We start from the raw sequence: 18,537 nt of genomic DNA, 5'->3' as shown, positions 1-18,537 counted from the left end.
CACCCCCCGTTTCAAAAATTATTACTGTTTTTATAAAAAAAATATTTTTATTACTGTTTTGAACATATTTTTTAAAAAATTATTACTGTTTTTATAAAAAAATATTACTATTATGATTTAAACAAGTTTGAACATATTTAAACACAAATAAATATCAAACAGGATTTAAAATGCATAAAAAAATATTGGGGAGCCTAGGAATCGAACCCAGGACCACCTGGTGTGTGTGCTGCGTACTAACCAGTCGGGCTAGCGGGCAAGTTCTATTATAGATAGGGTTAGGTGGTATATAACCCGACAAGTCGGGCTAGATTAAATTACTTATGGTGCACCCCTCGGTGGTGCGCCATTGCTATGGATGTACTTATGGCGTACCCCTGGGTGGTGCGCCAATGCTAAGCCTCCCCCACACTAAAATCCCCAATCCCCAATCCACACTCTAATCCCTCACCTGCCTCATCTCACCCGCCGACCACCACTTCCCCCGTGCTCGCCGTCCCCGGCCGTGCACCCGACCACCCTCCGCCGCCGACCACCTCCCTCACCGTCCCCCCTCCGCCCGCGCCCGCGCCCTCGCCGTCCCCCTCCCCCCGCGGCCCCGCCTGCGTCAACCTCCCTCCCGAGCGCGACAGCTAGGGTTCCTAGCCGCCGCCACCGCTGCCGGCCCGCCGCCGCGGCGCGCCCAGCCGGCCGAACCCTCCGCTGCCCCGCCTCCGGTACAGGCCCCTGCAGCAGCCGGCGAGTGCGGCCCCGACACGCCCACCCCGCCTGCCCCTGCCGTCCTTCACCGACGGTCACCTCCGCAGCAGCCGGCGAGCCAAGGACGGTGCCGTGACCCTCGCCACCACCTCCCGCCGTCTCTTCCTGCGCGTGGCCAGCGGCTGCTCTCCTTCGACCGCGGCCTGGGGTGAGCCTCTCTTCCTTGCCTCTATGCTTCTTGTCCATGTCATTGTTCCCTATTCCTCTCTTGTTACACGGATCAATGGATATTAGATAGATGTATGTATGTTGATGTTAGTTAGGTATATGATGCTTGATGGATGGATGGATAAGTTGTGCTAGTTGCTTGCTAGATGGATGGATAGTAGTTTGGTTCTTTTTTTGCTGGTGTTTGGTTCTAAAGATGAGTAGCAATTATAGTAGGAAGATGATGCATAGTAGTTTTATGTTGTTGTAGTAGTTGTAGTTGTAGATACAGTAGCAGTATCATGTGCTACTATTGTAGATACAGTAGTTGTAGGAACATTAGATACAGTAACAAGTGTCATGTTGTTGTATTAGATACAGTAGTAGTATCATGTGCTGCTGAAGATGAGTAGTTGTAGGAAGATGATGCCCTAATGGAAGTGACATGAATATTTGGCCTACCTTTTTTTTCTTGTAGAATTTTTTTTATTGACGGTATAAACGAATCAGAGACTCGCTAGGTAGGTTCTCCTAATTAATTAGAAATGATGCATCTTGCAATTAGGGGGAATAATGTTGTGTTTGTTCTGGCTGACTTTGGGAACAGATTCAAAGACAAATAAAAAATTCAGAAAAGAATTTTCCTCTCACTACATCTCTGTCCATCTGGTTTGTCGATGTTGGTTCATTAATCTTACGCCCATCATGTTTGTTGGTTGTTTGCTGTCATGTTGTTATTACTTCCATTAGGGCATCTTCAGTTTACTTGACTTTTGAGCCTGCTAGTAGTTTACTTCCATGAGTTGTTTTATTGGCATAAAAATATATAGTTTTGATGCTGTTATGCCTGTATTCACTGCTGCTGCTGCTGTACTTGATGATGTTGTAGGTACCCCGAGAGGCCCTTGAGTTTGCCGGAATGTCGATTAACTTCCGTTCCGGCAAATTCGGGTACTCCATATGTCCTATTTTCAGCAAAGGTAATGCTGAAATTTTCCGTGAATTTTAGCATGACTTTGCTAAAAATAGGACATATGGGGTACTTGCGACTAATGCCTGTTATCATGCATGTTTTATGATCTGTTGTAAGGGTACTAATTTGTCTCTTCTGCTGCTTATCAGAGATGGCGGGAAGCAGCCACCGCCGATCTGCGACACTACAGTACGAGTTGGATGCTTCCGAGTTCTTCACTATCATACTTGAGAATTCAGTATCATCCATGATGCAGGTATATAAAACGAGAGATCTCCCCTTCACCCATCTCACTATGATATCTGTTGTTTGCTACATCACTCATTGTCCCAAACCGCAGAGGCTGCCTGACAGTTTTATGAACATGCTGATGGGTGAAAATCCGTCAAATAATGTGAAGCTGCGACAGGCCGGCAGCGGGTTTCGTAGGCGGTGGGATGTGGAGTTGGTGATCAAGAAGGGCCACATGTACTTGTCTCGTGGGTGGGAGAAGTTCTACCGTGCCTACGACCTGCGGCTGGGGTACTTCCTTCTCTTCAGGTACGACGACGACGCCACCATGCTCATCGTGAAGGTGTTCAACACGACTATGTGTCGCATGCGCTACGCTGCCGATGATGATGCCGGTACGTTTTGCCTCTTCTTATTTCTCTACATTTGGCTTTGTCTCACATCGATTGTTAACGGTCATTGTTGCATTTTGGACAGGTAATGGGAGCAGCAGCAGCGACACTGGCTACAGCCAAAGCAGCAGCGACTATGGCTGTAGCGAAAGCAGCAGCGATTCTGGCAGCAGCATAGACAACAAGAAGGATGATCCGGACTGGAGTGCGGGAGAAGAGGAGCAAAGTGAGGATGAGGAGCTGCAGGATGACGATGGGCATCAGGCTGAGGATGACCTAGCGCTGGTGGTGGCTGACCAAGGGCAAGAGATGGTGGTGGCTGACCATGGGCAAGAGATGGAGGTGGCTGAGGATGACCTAGCGATGGTCGTGCCTGAAGGTGGCCTCGCGATGGTGGTGGTTCCTGACAATGACCACGCACCGGTGGTGGCGCCGGCGATCCCACAGCTGGGCGACATGACCACGCCAATTGTGGTAGAAAACTACATCCCACTGCCTCCACTGCCTCCACCGCCTCGCCGCTCTTGGCGCATCAGGGAGAGGAAGGAGAAGGAGAAGGAAAAGAACAATGCATGAGAACTGAACTTTGTCAGGTATGTCAGATCTCCTATAGGTTAGTTATCCAAAATGATATATATATACTTAGTTACCTATGTTATCTCTAATATGCTTAGTTTCCTATAGGTTAGCTTCATTTTTACCTAAGTTGGCTCTAATATGCTAACTTAGAGCTTATATGCTTAGTTTCCTATAGGTTAGCTCCAAAATAACTTATGTTAGCACAAAATGATCAAGTTTACATAAATAAGCTTATAGTCTTTTTCTTATTCTTCTTCTTTTCCAAAATGACATAGGTTAGCTTCATTTTTACCTAAGTTGGCTCTAATATGCTAACTTAGAGCTTATATGCTTAGTTTCCTATATGTTAGCTCCAAAATAACTTATGTTAACACAAAATGATCAAGTTTACATAATAAGCTTATAGTCTTCTTCTTATTCTTCTTCTTTTCCAAAATTCTTCTTATTCTTCTTCTAGTGTTCTTCTTCTAGTGTTCTTCTAGTCTTTTTTTTTTCTTCTTCTAACTTCTTGTTTATCATTTTGCAGATTTGATTTAATTGACGGAAGCTTGCGTAGATGGAGTGCTTCTTTTCCATTTGTGTTTTTATTTTGTATCAATGTGAAACTTTTGTGAATTGATGGATAACGGTGTTGGATGAACAATGTGAAACTTTTGTAATATGTAACGATGGAACTATGTGTTGGTTATGTATGTATATATGATGGAACTTGTGTGTTGGCTATGATTGTTATATGGATGCTTGTTGTATATATATATATATATATGTGTTGGATATCTCATAGGTGAAATAGTGACCTAAGATTAAGAAAAAAAATTAAAAAAAATTGTTACTAATGGCGCACTACAATGTGATGCGCCATTAGTATAGAAGACACTAGTGGCACACTGTGGACAAAACTAATGGCGCACTGCCTGGTGCGCATTAGTATACCAGTGGTGCGCCATTAGTAAAAAATACTGGTAATGCGCCATTAGTAGGCAAAACCAGTGCGCCATTAGTAGGCTTTTTCCTAGTAGTGGAGCAAGCTAAAGTGCCGTCATGGCATCTATAATCCACATTAAGTATTCATATTAGTAACCGGATCGATGCATTATGGTAATTAATTAAGCAGGTGCTAGTTTGTGTGCGGTAATCTTCTTCATGTTGGCTCCGGCTCCGGGGCTGCGGTACGACGAATCCGCACGCGCCCGCAAACTAAATTAAAGTACGCAGGGCTACACGCACGTGTTGTTTGAAATGGTCAAAGCCTAGTCGTTGTTGCTTCATTGTACCGACGACAGCAACTTTTCAGGCGGAGGCACATACTCATGGGTTTCGATCGGCCGGCGACGGCGAGGGAGAGGGCTGGCGGTGGAGAACCCGGTCGATCGAAGACGGACGTACGTAATCGGCAGATGGTTGGTGCCGTAGGTGTTCCTAGCTAGCTCCAACAAAAGCTTGATGAACAAGAAAAAGAGACTTGCTCATTCCTAGTTGTTGCATGCTTGTGAAACTTGGAATCTCCCATCCCATCCCATCCATACGTGCAAGCTATCTGCCGCCGCCATGCACGCATCCCGAATCTCCCCTGCATACTTGCTACAGTTGTGATCACCTCCTCAGAAGGAGAGAGGAGCTCGGGTCGCTTTGCTTGCGCCATTGGAAGACCCGCCTCTTTGCTTGCTTTGCTCCTCCCAGCTGGTCTTCTCCATCCCAACGAAACCCTACGCCGCCGTCCAAACCAAGCAACCCTCCGTCCCCACCATTGGCGGCAACAAATATTCTCCTCCGGCGCGGCCCCCTCGTCCATGGATCATTTGCCAAATCCTATATATACGAATCACTGTCACAACCCCTCACAAATTATAAGGAAGCTCACGATCGACGCAAGAGATCGTTCCTTCAATTCCTTCCTTCGCCAAGAAACCAACCACGAGCATAGCTAGCCAAGAAGAAGAAACCACCATACGCACGTAGCTAGTAATTATCAATGGCGACGGAGACCGCCAAGGAGGAGATGGTGTTCTTCGACGTGGAGACGGCGGCGGCGCCGTCCCCCTCCGACGCGTCCGCCCAGTGGTGGCTGCTGGAGTTCGGCGCCATCCTCGTCTGCCCGCGCCGCCTCGTCGAGCTGTCCAGCTACTCCACCCTCATCCGCCCGGGGGACCCCTCCGCCGTCTCCAGGCGCTTCTCGGGCGACCCCGCCCTCTCCGCCGCGTTCCGCGCCGCGCCGCCCTTCGCCGACGTGGCCGACGACATCTTCGCGCTCCTCCACGGCCGCGTCTGGGCGGGCCACAACATCCGCCGCTTCGACTGCCACCGCGTCCGCGAGGCCTTCGCGGCGGCCGGCCGCGCCGCGCCGGAGCCCGTCGCCGTCGTCGACTCGCTCAGCGTGCTCGCACAGGGGTTCGGCCGTCGCGCCGGGGACCTCAAGATGGCCACCCTGGCGGCGTATTTCGGGATCGGGAAGCAGACGCACCGCAGCCTCGACGACGTGCGCATGAACCTTGAGGTGCTCAAGCACTGCGCCGCCGTGCTCATGCTCGAGTCCAGCCTCCCCGCCGGCGTGCTCCCCGGCGCCGACGACGGCGCCGTCACCAGGCGCAGGGCCGCGACGTCTTCCACCACGACGGCACCCGCGACTCCTCCTCGTCCTCCTCCTGCCCCCGCGGTTCTGAAGGTGAACGGCAGGTCGTCGTGCAAGAGGGACAGCACGGGGAAGGTGGTGACGGCGGCGAAGGGGGCGGCGACGGCGACCTCTACCGGTGGCCGGAGAGTGCGACGGCCCATGACGACGACGCCGTTCAGCATGGTCCTCCGGCACTCGAGGGCCATCGTCAGATGATCCATGGAATGGGTCGACTACATACTGACTGCATTCATTCACTTGTACATGGAAAGGGAAATGTACAAATAACCATGCTAGCTAGCTAGCTAGGTAGCCCTGTCCATATTTAACCAAGGCTTAATTAGATATACTTGTTGTAAATTATCTTCATGTTGTTGTAAACACGCAACACACATTTCATGCATTTGTAAATGCTCTGTAAGTACCCGTACGTTTCAGAAATAACCAGTTGTAATCACTTCATTTGTAAATCTGTGCAAAAATAATAGCAATTCATTCATTTATGGGTTTACTCTTTTGCGCAATTGGTTAAGCTAATCGAAGCGATATTTTTATTTCTCAGTGAAATTATTGTGGTGCCATTGCAAATAGGTGAAACATGGTCTATTTACCATTGATAGACTCGCTTTAATCCCCAAACTATCCTCAAGGATAAATGCTTAGCTGGAACCAAAAACTATTCCCACAACCTAGATGGATTGACATTCAAGACTCAGGATCTGTGACAAACTGTAGGATCAATTCTTAACAGTCCACTAAAGCAAATACCTAATGGTATGCACTATTTCATACTCCCTCCGTTCGGAATTACTTGTCGCGAAAATGAATGTATAGTATATCTCAACGGATAAGGAACATATAAAAGAACATCCATTTTCACGACAAGTAATTCCGAATGGAAGGAGTACATATAAAAGATATCAAGAGTTGTGACATCTATAGTATATCTCAACGGATAAGGAGAGGGCAGGATAGCCTGAGGTGGAACATCTGATCTGCAAATCAGCCTTTCCGACGATCTACCACGGCACAAGAGGAGACAGAATACATCACCATATATTTATAGATCTACTAGTACCTTTTCAAATAGTATATGTAATCATCTATGTTATCCTCTACACATTTAGTGTCGTCATACATAACCAAATTTATGAAAAACGATGATGCCAGCCTTCTGATTCTCTAGTATATTGTCCTCCCACTTCTCTGACAAATTCTACTAGTTTTGAGAGTTGCGCAGAAAAATATTACGGGCTGACGCTGTAGGAGACCTTAGTCACGCCTTTCTTGACCCGTATATTTGTGACCTGAGAGAACAGCAGATGAGATCAGCCTTCATTATAAAAAAAGGGAATAATCTGGCAATCATCTACTGGAAAGTATCAAAACATGCCTAGGATCCTTCTGTTGCTTTAGTAAAGTATATATGTATCTGAGCTGCTGTGCCATACTACGTACTAATTTACTATTCATTTCGGCCAATGCTCCTTGTATGTGTCTATGACCTGGATTTTAACAAAAGTATCAGAGTTGGACTTCATAGTTTGCTCATGTGGTGCACACTGTCATACTGGCCTTGAAATCTCCCAAGAAAGCCAACACGGCCTATTGACATGTTACAAACAACTTATTGGAAACACGAGTGGAAGCATGTTGCACAAAACAATGTGGACGGCAGCTAAACAGAGATAAAGGTCAATAGTACATGTACTAGCAGGTAGCAGAGCATCAATGCGACGACTAAACTTTTCCAAATGTCCAATTTTCATGAATATTGCTCAAAACTATCATCTGTGTAATCCCAGCGATCAGCAGCAAGACTATGTGTTAAGTTTTAATATAAAATCATTTTCAATTTCACAGAAGCCACTAAACACCATGCTGGGTAGTTTTTCATGACTTCTGCTTAAATTTTCTGGAAATTTGGACAGGCCTGAGAATCTACCTTTACGTTGCCAATGTCTGCAATATCGGCTACATGAGTGCCTCCACAAGGACAACCAGGACAGTTACCGAATTTCACAATGCGGGGAGTGCTATCCTGTGATAGAAACATCATACAGTCATTTCATTCATGGAAGAGTTGGAATTAGAGAAACACACAACTGTAAGGTGGCATTTACTAATCAACTATATTAATAAAGTAGGATCGATGTTTTAAAAACAGCATAAAACTCGGAACAAATATTACACATTTGAATTATTCCAGAAAGGAGCTATTTTCTTGATTCTTGATTTGCTTCATAATTCAAGATGAGCTCACAACAAAATTATATAACACCCTGCATATGCTATATGCAGTCACACATGCTTTCGCATTGAATTTTTTCCTAGTATCAAGCAGATCAATCCATAGATACAATATACTCTCTTCTGCTGGTTTGCACATAAGGAAAGTAAAACAGTAAGAACTTCCACAACCAACACCTTTTAAAATATTTGAACTGGACAATTGAAAATCATAGGTGTCAATTTGTTAACCGTACTTTCACAACATATACTTTTGTGATATTTCATAAATACTACCACCGTTCCAAAATATAAGACATGTATGCAGTTCAAATTAAACTGCAAAATGTCTTACATTTAGGAACATATCGTATGTTCCAGTAGAGACCTGCTGATGTCCTAAACAACAAGTAGGTCAGAACCGAGGGAGTATGTCAGTAATTTTGGAAGGGGAACTAAAATGGAATGTTATATATGAGGAGTCATCGAAATATACAACAACTATCCATGATCGTTGTGGGTGCATTTAATACAAGGAAGACGAATTCGTCTAGAGGGAATACAGAACTAACTTGTGAGATGTAGCTAGGCAGAGCACCTCCACATAACTTAGCCGCCTCCTCATAGGGAAAAACAGAGACCAAAACCTGCATCGATGGTGAATAACTAAACATACCAAGTCATGAAACCCTGTATGTTAAGGTCTCTTGGGTTATACCTTGCTTCCTTTCGAAATCAGTTCGTTCGCCTCCTTTTCCAGCTGGATTTTCTTATCCTGCAACTGATCTGCTGGAACAACTCCCTTGTACTCAACGGAAGGCCTGCGGTGAACAAAAGCCAAAATGTACTCAATAATCCAAGTCCAACTAAAAATACTAAACTCTAACATGAGCCGGAGTGCTCATACCAAGTAAAGAAAACCTACATGCATAAAAGCTGGATGACAGAGTCAATCGATTAGCGGTACAGAGAATAACAAAATGAAGGACAGAAGAACAAGCAGTCATGTATAAGATCATACCCATCAGGAAAATGGTAGCCTTTCCCAGGTTCCAGATGAAGGCCAAGATTGGTCATGCAACTGTCCAGCAGATGCCCCGCGGAGTGAAGCCTGAAGCATCGCAGGTTTAGCACAACTGACAGTCACAAAATAAGCAGAGCACATAACGAAATGGTGCTGAATTCGATTCGTGGCTGCCGCAACATTCGTCCATGTCGGATTTGCTAGCACCGAACATCTCCATACCTGGAGTTGAGTTTGCGCCGCTCCGCGTCGATTTCCAATCTGACACTCTGCCCTTGGCTGAGCTCTGGCCCAGCAGCATCCTCGAATCTGCCATAGTGCAAGACCTAGACGACAGCAGCAGAGCGCAGGTAAAGCCTCAAATGAGGTGAGGAGATATTCAGGACTCTTATAAATCTTAATCACAGCCTCGTGTAGATCTCGGCGCTCACCACCCCATCCTTAACGCGCACGTCCTCCACGAGGAACCTGGCGCCAGCGCCGGCGGCGGAGACGATGAAGCCCGTGTCGGCCGGCTGCCCCCCGCCTTGCGGGTGGAAGATGGTGGCGTCCAGCACCACCGCTCGCCGGCCGCCCTCCTCCTGCGGACACCCAGAGCCTAGTCAGGGCCGAGGATTCTGAAACTCACATCGCGCGTGCCTCCGAGGAGAGGGGTGCGAGAGGGGGAGAAGAGAGAACCTGGTGGAGGGAGAGGACGGTGGCGGGGGCGCGGAGGGCCCACATGTCATCGAAGTAGGCCAGCCTCGTGGGCCCCGCCGCAGCCGCCATCCCCACGCGCGGAGAAGTTGGCCGTCGCCGGCGGCGGGCGTGGTGGCTAAGAGCATGCTTGGATACGTTGTAGTCCCATGACTAAAAGTAGTGGGACTAAAACTTGCTAGTCTCATCCATGCTTGGATCCAAATACTAAAGAGACTAAAATCTAGTTATTGAGCATTTATTATCCTCCAAACCCTTCAATCCAGAACTAAGGAGAGGAATTAAATAAGGAGAGAGAGAGCTAATACATATTTTAGTAGGTTTCCCATGACTAAAAGATTTTAGCCTCAAGACTAGTCCTAGCCTCTCTTTAGTCAGGGATGCTTGGAACTTTAGCCTCTAAAAAAGACTATTTTTAGTCAGACTAAAAATAGTCCTTTGTATCCAAGCACCCTCTAAGTTTTTTTACAGCGGTGTTGCCGGGCTGCGGTGTAAAAAAGAAAGGAAAGAAAAACTGGGTCTGAAGTAGTACAGCAGCAAGCAAAACCAATTCAATTCAATTCTGCTGCAGGGTCCAAGTAAAAAGGAGTAGCAAATTTCCAGGAGAATTTGGGACTGACCACTACTAGTGATTGACGGCGAAAGCTTTCAAGATTTGAGGGAGACGAATGGTGGTAAGAAGAAACGGACCTGAAATTTCCAGGAAGCGTCCGTCATGCCTCCGGCCATGTGTCTCAACTCTCAAGTCTGATGCACCACGGCTCCCCAGCCATGTAACACTGCTCTCAATCTGAACTTGACCGGCTGCAAACATGCAGAATTCGTGGCCCCACACGTCAGAGAGCGAATTGATTGTGCGCCGTGATTGGCGCTCCTGTGCTGATCGATAAACAATATTTTAAATCCATAAACAACTTTTTAATTCGTGAAGGTTAAATTCTTTCACATTCTTTAAATTTGGGAAGCTTTTTTTTTAAATCCGGGAATATTTTCTAAATTCTTGAGTATTTTTAATTCAGCAAACACTTTTTGAATTTAGGGAACATTTTTTGAAAATTCAAGAACATTTTACAATTTCCTGGGCATTTTTTCAAATGCATAAACATTTTTATTTTCAAAATGTTTTAAAAATTGCAAACATTTTTTGTTGAAAGACTTTAAATATTCTCTATACTCCTTTTGGATTTTCTTTCTTTTTTGTTTTTTCTTCTTCACTTCATCGGATGGGTTGAGGCCGAATAGGTCGACTGGCCAGCCAACCGAATCGAGCGCCTTGGGGCGTGTGTGGTTTGGTTATCCGTTGACGGTTTCACGCTGAATAGAATCTCTCGGGCATGTGGGTTATTTCGATGTCGTGGGTGTGCGCAAACTGATTTTCTGCATTGTGCGTTCGTGAGGGGGCGACGCTACTCGAAGCGGTCGGGTCACCGCTTTCTCCTTGCTCCTCGCCCATCTCATTGGGCAGCGGGTTCGCGGTGGAAGAACGACGTCGTGCTAGCATTGGGTGAGAGTTAGAACACCAGACGTTAGAGATCCGAGACGAGATGATCCCTTGTTGGAGAGCCGTTGTAGCTGGTCCCTGTAGAAGTAGATCTAACCTCAAGGTTGGGAGACAATTAGGTTGAGAGATTGGAGTCCTTTTGGGGAAAAACACCAGTTCAACGATAATGATCTTGAGAGGAAGAGGCATGAGTAAATTGGGTTGTATGAAGAACGACGTCGTGCTAGCAATGTAGGGAACTTATTAGAGAAAAAAGAGGTCAATTTTCGTGTATATGGTCCAATGATAAATTCGATTTTATGGAGGATGAAAAATCGACGAAACGCCTCGAACACAAAACAACTAGCGTTGAAAACACCTAACCAAGCACCAAACAACATATAACCCAAATAAATCAGGGATATAGATCAACTCAGTTCAGTTCATTTCTTCGAGTTTCCTTGTAAAAGTGCTCACCTCTAATCGCGTAATAACCGTGGAGAAAAAAAGAGTTAAGAGCGGCAAAGCGCGGAACCCTCTAGTTTGTTAGGGAATGACTATGCGTCAGTCAACTGAATCATTTTTGTGACCAGTCGATTCTATCTGAACCATTGGATCCTGATCCAACGGATCTACAGTCATCTTCCACCTTAAACTCAACGCACACTATTCACCTTCTTCCTTTGCCCGCCCTCCAGCCCAGGCCGAACCGCCAGCCTCCGCCGCCTGCGCCCGGCGGTGCTTCCGCGATCGCCTCGCCGCCCTGCCATCCCCTTGACCTCCCCCCACCGCCAGGCTTGCCGCCGTCCCCGGCCATCCCTATAGCCCCGCCCCCATCTAGTTTTCTTCTCCAGCAAAGCCATGCCACCGCCCAATCCTAAACGCTAAGATAGATAATGGGGTGATGACGGCGAGCCCCATCCTTCTCTCCGGCGAGGCCATTCCTTCTCCTTCTTTCACTGAAAATCGACTAACCCAAAACTGAAAAGCCAGCTGAGTGAAATGTAGCTAAAGTGAGTTTGATACAAACCACCCGTTATCCGTATATACAAAAGCACAACGAAATGCTATGCAAGTAGTGTGGCTACATCCCATTCGTGTACATACATGATCGTATATATATACAGCAAGGCGATGAACACCAAAACAATTTAGCTACAGCCAGACTAGACGGAGAGATGGACGCCATGCTGATCTATCTAAATTATGTTGAAACCGAAGTACCAGAAGGCGGGGCGCCGGCCTTGCCCGTCGACGCGCTTGCAGCGGCACCAGAATGCGGTGCCGCCGCCCTTGCCCTGCGCCACGGCGACCTCCTCGTCGACGTAGAACCACATGAAGAAGGGGTCCTTGGTGCTCGGCTCCCTGCCCACGTCGCCGCCGCCGCCGAGGGGGATCTCCAGGGAGGACAGCGGCCCGAGCTTGACGCGCACCCGCTCGAAGACGAAGGCCAGGATCTTCTTCTTCCACGACAGCCGCCCCTCGAAGCTCAGGCTCCCCGCCCGCCCCAGGTACACCCCATTCTCGATCCTCTGCCCCTGGGGAGTGGTGACAACCAAAAATGGTTTTCTTCAGAGTTTCAATTACAGAGAGATAAACTGTTCGTCCAGAATCTGACGCCATGGCTGAAACTGAAATGCGGGAGGAGCACGAGGAAGGAGCTCACTCACCGCGGCGTCGAAGCGCTGGACGGCGGTCACCGGGAAGTAGCTGCCTTTGCCGAGCTTACTACCCTGAGCGGTGAAGATGAGCTTCCATGTCCTGCCGGGGGACTCGGTCCCGCCGAGCGTCTCGAAGAAGGCGGAGGTGTCGAGCTTGGCCTTCTTGATGCTGGCCAGCGCCGCCAGCACGTCGTCGGCCGGCACCTTCCTCGTCTTGGCCGCCTCCTTGAGCACCTTCACGCTCTCCGCCACGGCCTGCGCTAAACCAGAGCCAAGAAAGCCATTTGATTCTTGCCAGAGCATGGGTAAAGAAAGTGTCAGCAAAAATTGGGGGCGTCTCGTGCTCGCTGCTCACCGATAGGGCTGAGGACTCGTCCGGCGGCTTGGTCGACGGCGAGGAGGGCTCCTTCTCTACCTCCGGCGACGCGGCGGATGACGAGGCGGCGGCGAGTGAGACCGAGACGCCGTGGTGCCGGCGGCTGGAGCGGAGGTCGAGCTGTGACGAGGGGAGTCCGCGCCGGGGTGCGGGCGGCGAGAAGGCTGCGGCGAGCGTGGAAGGGTGGAGCAAGGAGGCGGACGAGGCCATCTTCTTCCCCTTGCTCGGGCAGTGTCAGGTTGCTCTGTTTTCCGACGAGGTGCCGAGATGGTAACCACGGGTTCGGAGTCTCTGCCTCTGTGGCTGTGGAGGAACGAGCGCTGTGCCTGTGAGTGTGAGCGTGTGACGTGTGAGTGAGGAGTGGACACTTGTGGCGCACGCGTCGACGGTAGACAAGCACGAGCTTAAGGCCCACCGTAATTCCTCGACTTTAATTTTTTTTTCTCTCCCAAAGAAGCCTAAATGGCATATAAAAATCATGACCTTACAAACACACATATACACAAGGGTAAAATCATAATCAAAGCCTGGGGTCGTTGAAGTCTTCTTCCTCCCGCATCCGTCCGTCGACGGCGTGTCACGATCAAAGCTTCATTCATCCTTGCTCTAGCATTGTTGTCGCCTCAAAACTTATCCATCTCGCCTTACCATCGGCTTGGGAACCTTTTTAAATTTTAAACAAATAAATGAAATGGTCCTCATGTACCATAAGAGATTTGCCATAGAACAAATAAATCATAGTCTAATTCTTCCATGGATCCTTCATCGTTTTATTTGAGGTCTATTTAAGAGAAATTTCACTTAAACACTATTTAGGGAGTAGAGAAGATTGTAAGTCATTTACATTACAATATTTCTTTCACCCTGGATAATCAAGCATTTTCCTTGTGTACTTGAAATTAGTGCATAAAAGCATAACTCATTATCATGTGATTCAATAGCTCAATTCTATGGAACGACTGGTAACTCCAAATTTTATGTTCTGAAAGGAAATTTTAGAATTATAGTTGGCCAACCAACATTAGGTTGTACAACATCAATTACATGAACATTGGCTTTTGGAGCCTTGTGCAACATATCTTGGAAAAAAGGTCCACATAAGGGGATAAGGCCCCCGTAAACACCATGCCATCTCTAAACCTCTCGACTTTTATTTTCATGTGTGCACAGACACGAAAGACCAAAAACATACTTCTTCAAATCAACTATCATCAAATGGTAAAGAAATCAGGTATACTAAATAAGTGTTGCCCTCCTCAATCATTTAGCACAATATGTACATAAGAAATATTTCGCCCTTACTAACAATGCATTGCCCCAAATACAACTCAATATATGGAAACCGAAATAGAAAGCACATTACTCGACATGTTATGTACAAAAGAAACCTCGTTGAACGCACGTGGTAATTCCTCGAAGCTGTTCGGAAGGGTGTTGTATAAGCGTTACTGGAATCAACTTCCTCAACCTCAGGTCCAACTTAGAAAATGCCACTTCCATGTCCTTCCATTTGTGAGCCAAAAATTGTGTTCTTGAAGTGAGAATAATAATACATGTACAACTCATTAATTAGTTCATTGTACCATGTAAATCAGCGAATCAGAATGTCTGACAAGATTCTTCATCCAAAATCTAAAGAACAAAGAAAACTAAGATGAACTCCACAAATCAAGAGTCTTGTGATTGATTCGAATTAAAAAACCTGGTGCAACAGTACATAAAAAAAAGTGTGTGACATAGATAGAGATGCAACATACATAAATGAATATAAGATATAGATATAGATGACTATAATATTTTGCTACAATACAAATTGTTGAAGTTAATTTTACGAAAGAAAAAGACGGATTATGGGAGTGTGTGACGGATGGGAACGCTTAGTTCCTGGGTGTATACTAGAAGAACACCCGTGCGTTGCAACGGGGCCACATTAAATTTAAGAGTTCAATAGCAATTATGTTAATATTACATTTAGTATTCTCATACATATCAAGTGACATTGGCGACCTTTTTACCATCAAATTCTCACACACACTCTCTCCCTCCCTCCTCCTCACTCTCTCCCCCTCTCCCTCTCTCTCTCTCTCTAACACACACACATATCCATCTTATTGGGTACGGGACCATAATCCATCTATTTCACACGTACACGCGCTAGTGCATAACAATATGGATTATAAAACAGGTTCAAGGTAGTAACAAGGATTCTTCTCATGCATTAATAAACAAATGTTCTGCACTGAAGACAAGATAAACAATTCCCAAAGTGCATCAGAGCATCACAAAACATTACTGGCAAGATAAATGCACGATGTACCAGAACTGCTCGGATGAACCGGAACAGAGCCAACATATATCATCCTAGACAAACGCAACATCAACCATTTACCTTGGTACTTTAGGGACCGACAGGAGGATGCATGTAGAAGCGCTTATTGCCTGCGAATCCACAGTCAGAGAGAGAAATTGGAACCCATTCCCATCACCAACTGATAAAGAAAGCATGTAAGAAAATTGATATCGGGCCAACTTGGATCTTCGGTGATTGTCCGCCGGTATGGAGAATTTAGGAGGGTGGGTGCAGGGAGTGGCCTTGTGGATGATGGATGGAGGCGCGGAGGGATGTGGTCGCCGGAAGGTCGAAAGCGGAGAGGGTCGGGCACGTTAGGTGGAGCCGGTGGTGCGCGACAACCGGAGGCGGCCCAATCGTGGGCGGCGAACCGACAATAGCCTCGGCCCATCTCTCGACGCAGCGAAGATAGAGAGGGCGGCACTGCCGGTGCTCGAGGCCGCCGCTCGGCACCATCTACATCGAGGGGAAAGAGAGGCGAGAAAGCGATAGGGTGATGCGGGGCTAGGGATTATGGAGGAGGGTGGGGGTGCGATTTGAATGGATGGTTCTGCCCACCATTTTCTTATACGTGGCGGTGGAGACGGCGGCGTCCAGCCATGCAGGCGAGGCATGGGTCGAGCCGGGCACACGGCGAGGCGCAGTAGCAGAGGCGGGGGCGATTTTTTGCTACTGAGATGCATGGTGTGGGATTGATCGTTCATGTTCTCTTTTCCTTTTTAACGGGAGATGGATGCGATTTTTTCACGAGGGGAGAGATGCGACCACGTACAGATTCCATAATAAATTAATTAGGTCCATAACAGGAATTCTTTACAATGCGTTAAGATTTACGTGTTAGTTTTCTTAATAAAGAAATGCACTGATGTAGGGATCGATTGATTCGGGTAAGGAAAGATAGATTCGTGATCTTTTGTATGTTAGGAAATTAGTGGTTTGCAAGGAAAGAGTGGAGAGAAAAAGAACCAATGCGACCACGTATAGATTCCATAATAAATTAATTAGGTCCATAACGGGATTTGTTTACAATGCGTTAAGATTTACGTGTTAGTTTTCTTAATAAAGAAATGCACTGATGTAGGGCGCGATTGGTTCGGGTAAGGAAAGATAGATTCATGATCTTTTGTATGTTAGGAAATTATTGGTTTGCAAGGAAAGAGTGGAGAGAAAAAGAACCTGTGGAGGTGGGAGGAGGACAAAAATAAACCGTACGAGGCTACCAACTGCTCCATTAGGAGTAGAGATTGTTTGTGAAAATAACGTGCGACGACGACTTAGCGAGCGGATCCCCTTAAAAAAGACATAGCGAGCAGATTCCCTTAAAACTGGTAGGAATGGATACAATTGATGACGTTGATAAATAGTGGTGAATGTTGGCCTAATTTACTATCATCATGCATGGAAACGAATCATCAAGAAAAAGAATACTTCCTATTACTACACTCATAGGAAGCTTCCTAATCTCTGCTACCAATCAGTTTCTGCCCAAACAAGGAAGGAAAGTTATGGACGTGATTCGAAAGGAAACAAACGTTATAAAGATTAATTAATTTAGATTTGATCTTTAGAGATTGATTGTGATTGATTCTTTTACATAAAGACATTACTAAATAATTTGCGTCAGTATGGAAAGTTCTGATCCGTTCAGTTTTTTTCGTTGTGTGAGAGGGTGAAGTGAAAATAAACCGATGAAGTTGAGGAGGCGACGAAAAAAATCTACGACGGTTAACCTACGAAAAAAAACTGGACGAAAGTGGTGGGACGAAAAAAAACCGGACGAAAATGGAAAAATAAATTAGCAATTCAACAAAAAGTCAAAAGAAAACTGAAAATATTTTTTAAAATAAACTTTACCTTCTATTATACTTGTGAGAAAAATTTCACAAAAAAATCGCCCTTCGACTTCTTTTAAAAAAAGAGACAAATTTTCGGTCAAAATAGTGTGAATAGTGACCTACTCCCTCCGTTCGGAATTACTTGTCGCGAAAATGGATGTATCTAGATGTATTTTAGTTCTAGATACATCCATTTTTAAGACAAGTAATTTCAAACGGAGGGAGTATAATATAGCAAATAAATTTTGTCTTTTTTGCCCTGAAGTCAACTTGGTTTTTTTTGTGAAAATTTATATACTAGTGCAAACAAAGTCAAGGTTAATCTAAAAATACTTTTGAACTATTTTGACTTTTTATTCAATTATTAAAAAATCTCCGTATAGGGTGCATATACAACCAAGAACCATTGGGTATTTCTGAATTATTGATTTGGCCACACAAATAAAGAATTGGATCTGTTACACTAGAGTTCACAACCAAAGATGTCCCCACACCCAATTATCATGCAAGTCCCCTGTCTAGGAAGGATAGGTTGATTCACTTGAGGAGAGTATTCTCTATCGCTTTGTTTGGATGTTGATATTCTGGGCCATGGCATTGAATTGGCCCCAATATCAAATCTCCTTAACTTTGATATTGACATTGAGCATGAATTCTGCTGTTTGGATGTGCACAGAATTGCCGCTTGGAATTGGCTGAGAGGCTCAATTCTGAAGCTTGTTTGGATGGTCTTTCTCTACATTGGAATTGCCCATTTGTCAAATAATGAAAATTGAACTTTGATGTAATGTTTGAAACTACATTGTATTCAATATGTACATATACAGCAGGACTACAATGTAATATATTTTTTGAACGATTATATATGAAGAATACAATGGCAGCAGCACATATTCTATAGCAGCAGCACTTATTCCATAGCAGCAGCACATATTAGCAGCACTTATAAATCAGCAGCACTTGCACATCAGCACTTAAGCAGCAGCACTTATACAGCAGCACTTATACGCAGCAGCACTTGCACAGCAGCACTTGCACAGCAGCAGCACATATACAGCAGCACATGTACAACAACACTTGTACAACAGCAGCAGCACTTTTCATCAGCAACAATTATAACAGCAGCACTTATAAATCGGCACTTAGCCAACAACAACATATAACATAGAAAATTCAAGTACGATCAAATGAAGC

At 45.8% G+C, this 18,537-nt stretch overlaps 3 protein-coding genes across 5 annotated transcripts; 1 reads left to right on the top strand and 2 right to left on the bottom strand.

The window, feature by feature from the left end:
* Positions 1 to 4,941: 4,941 nt before the first annotated feature.
* Positions 4,942 to 6,134, top strand: LOC119280501 (protein NEN4-like). The gene has a single exon (XM_037561331.1). The coding sequence runs from the start codon at positions 5,054 to 5,056 to the stop codon at positions 5,906 to 5,908; it is 855 nt and encodes a 284-aa protein (XP_037417228.1). The 5' UTR covers positions 4,942 to 5,053; the 3' UTR covers positions 5,909 to 6,134.
* Positions 6,135 to 6,601: 467 nt separating this feature from the next.
* LOC119274381 (alanine--tRNA ligase-like) lies at positions 6,602 to 9,774 on the bottom strand. Of its 2 annotated transcripts, none has more exons than XM_037555079.1 (8): positions 9,624 to 9,774; positions 9,377 to 9,526; positions 9,168 to 9,271; positions 8,943 to 9,032; positions 8,640 to 8,742; positions 8,494 to 8,568; positions 7,638 to 7,733; positions 6,602 to 6,999 (listed from the first exon to the last, which is right to left on the bottom strand). In XM_037555079.1, the coding sequence occupies exons 1-8, from the start codon at positions 9,711 to 9,713 to the stop codon at positions 6,940 to 6,942; spliced, it is 768 nt and encodes a 255-aa protein (XP_037410976.1). In that variant the 5' UTR covers positions 9,714 to 9,774; the 3' UTR covers positions 6,602 to 6,939. The 2 variants fall into 2 exon arrangements, with proteins under 2 accessions (XP_037410976.1, XP_037410977.1); XM_037555080.1 differs by lacking the exon at positions 6,602 to 6,999 and adding an exon at positions 8,277 to 8,320.
* A 2,341-nt stretch (positions 9,775 to 12,115) lies between these two features.
* On the bottom strand, positions 12,116 to 13,515 carry LOC119274380. 2 transcript variants are annotated; one of them, XM_037555078.1, is made up of 4 exons: positions 13,433 to 13,515; positions 13,138 to 13,381; positions 12,792 to 13,037; positions 12,116 to 12,659 (listed from the first exon to the last, which is right to left on the bottom strand). In XM_037555078.1, the coding sequence occupies exons 2-4, from the start codon at positions 13,366 to 13,368 to the stop codon at positions 12,321 to 12,323; spliced, it is 816 nt and encodes a 271-aa protein (XP_037410975.1). In that variant the 5' UTR covers positions 13,369 to 13,381; positions 13,433 to 13,515; the 3' UTR covers positions 12,116 to 12,320. The 2 variants fall into 2 exon arrangements, with proteins under 2 accessions (XP_037410975.1, XP_037410974.1); XM_037555077.1 differs by having other exon boundaries at positions 13,138 to 13,511.
* Between the last annotated feature and the right edge of the window lie 5,022 nt (positions 13,516 to 18,537).

Source organism: Triticum dicoccoides, chromosome 3B (assembly GCF_002162155.2).
Source record: "Triticum dicoccoides isolate Atlit2015 ecotype Zavitan chromosome 3B, WEW_v2.0, whole genome shotgun sequence".
NCBI lineage: Eukaryota > Viridiplantae > Streptophyta > Magnoliopsida > Poales > Poaceae > Triticum > Triticum dicoccoides.
Note: the sequence above shows the minus strand (reverse complement) of the source record. Positions and strands in the feature narration are given on the sequence as shown.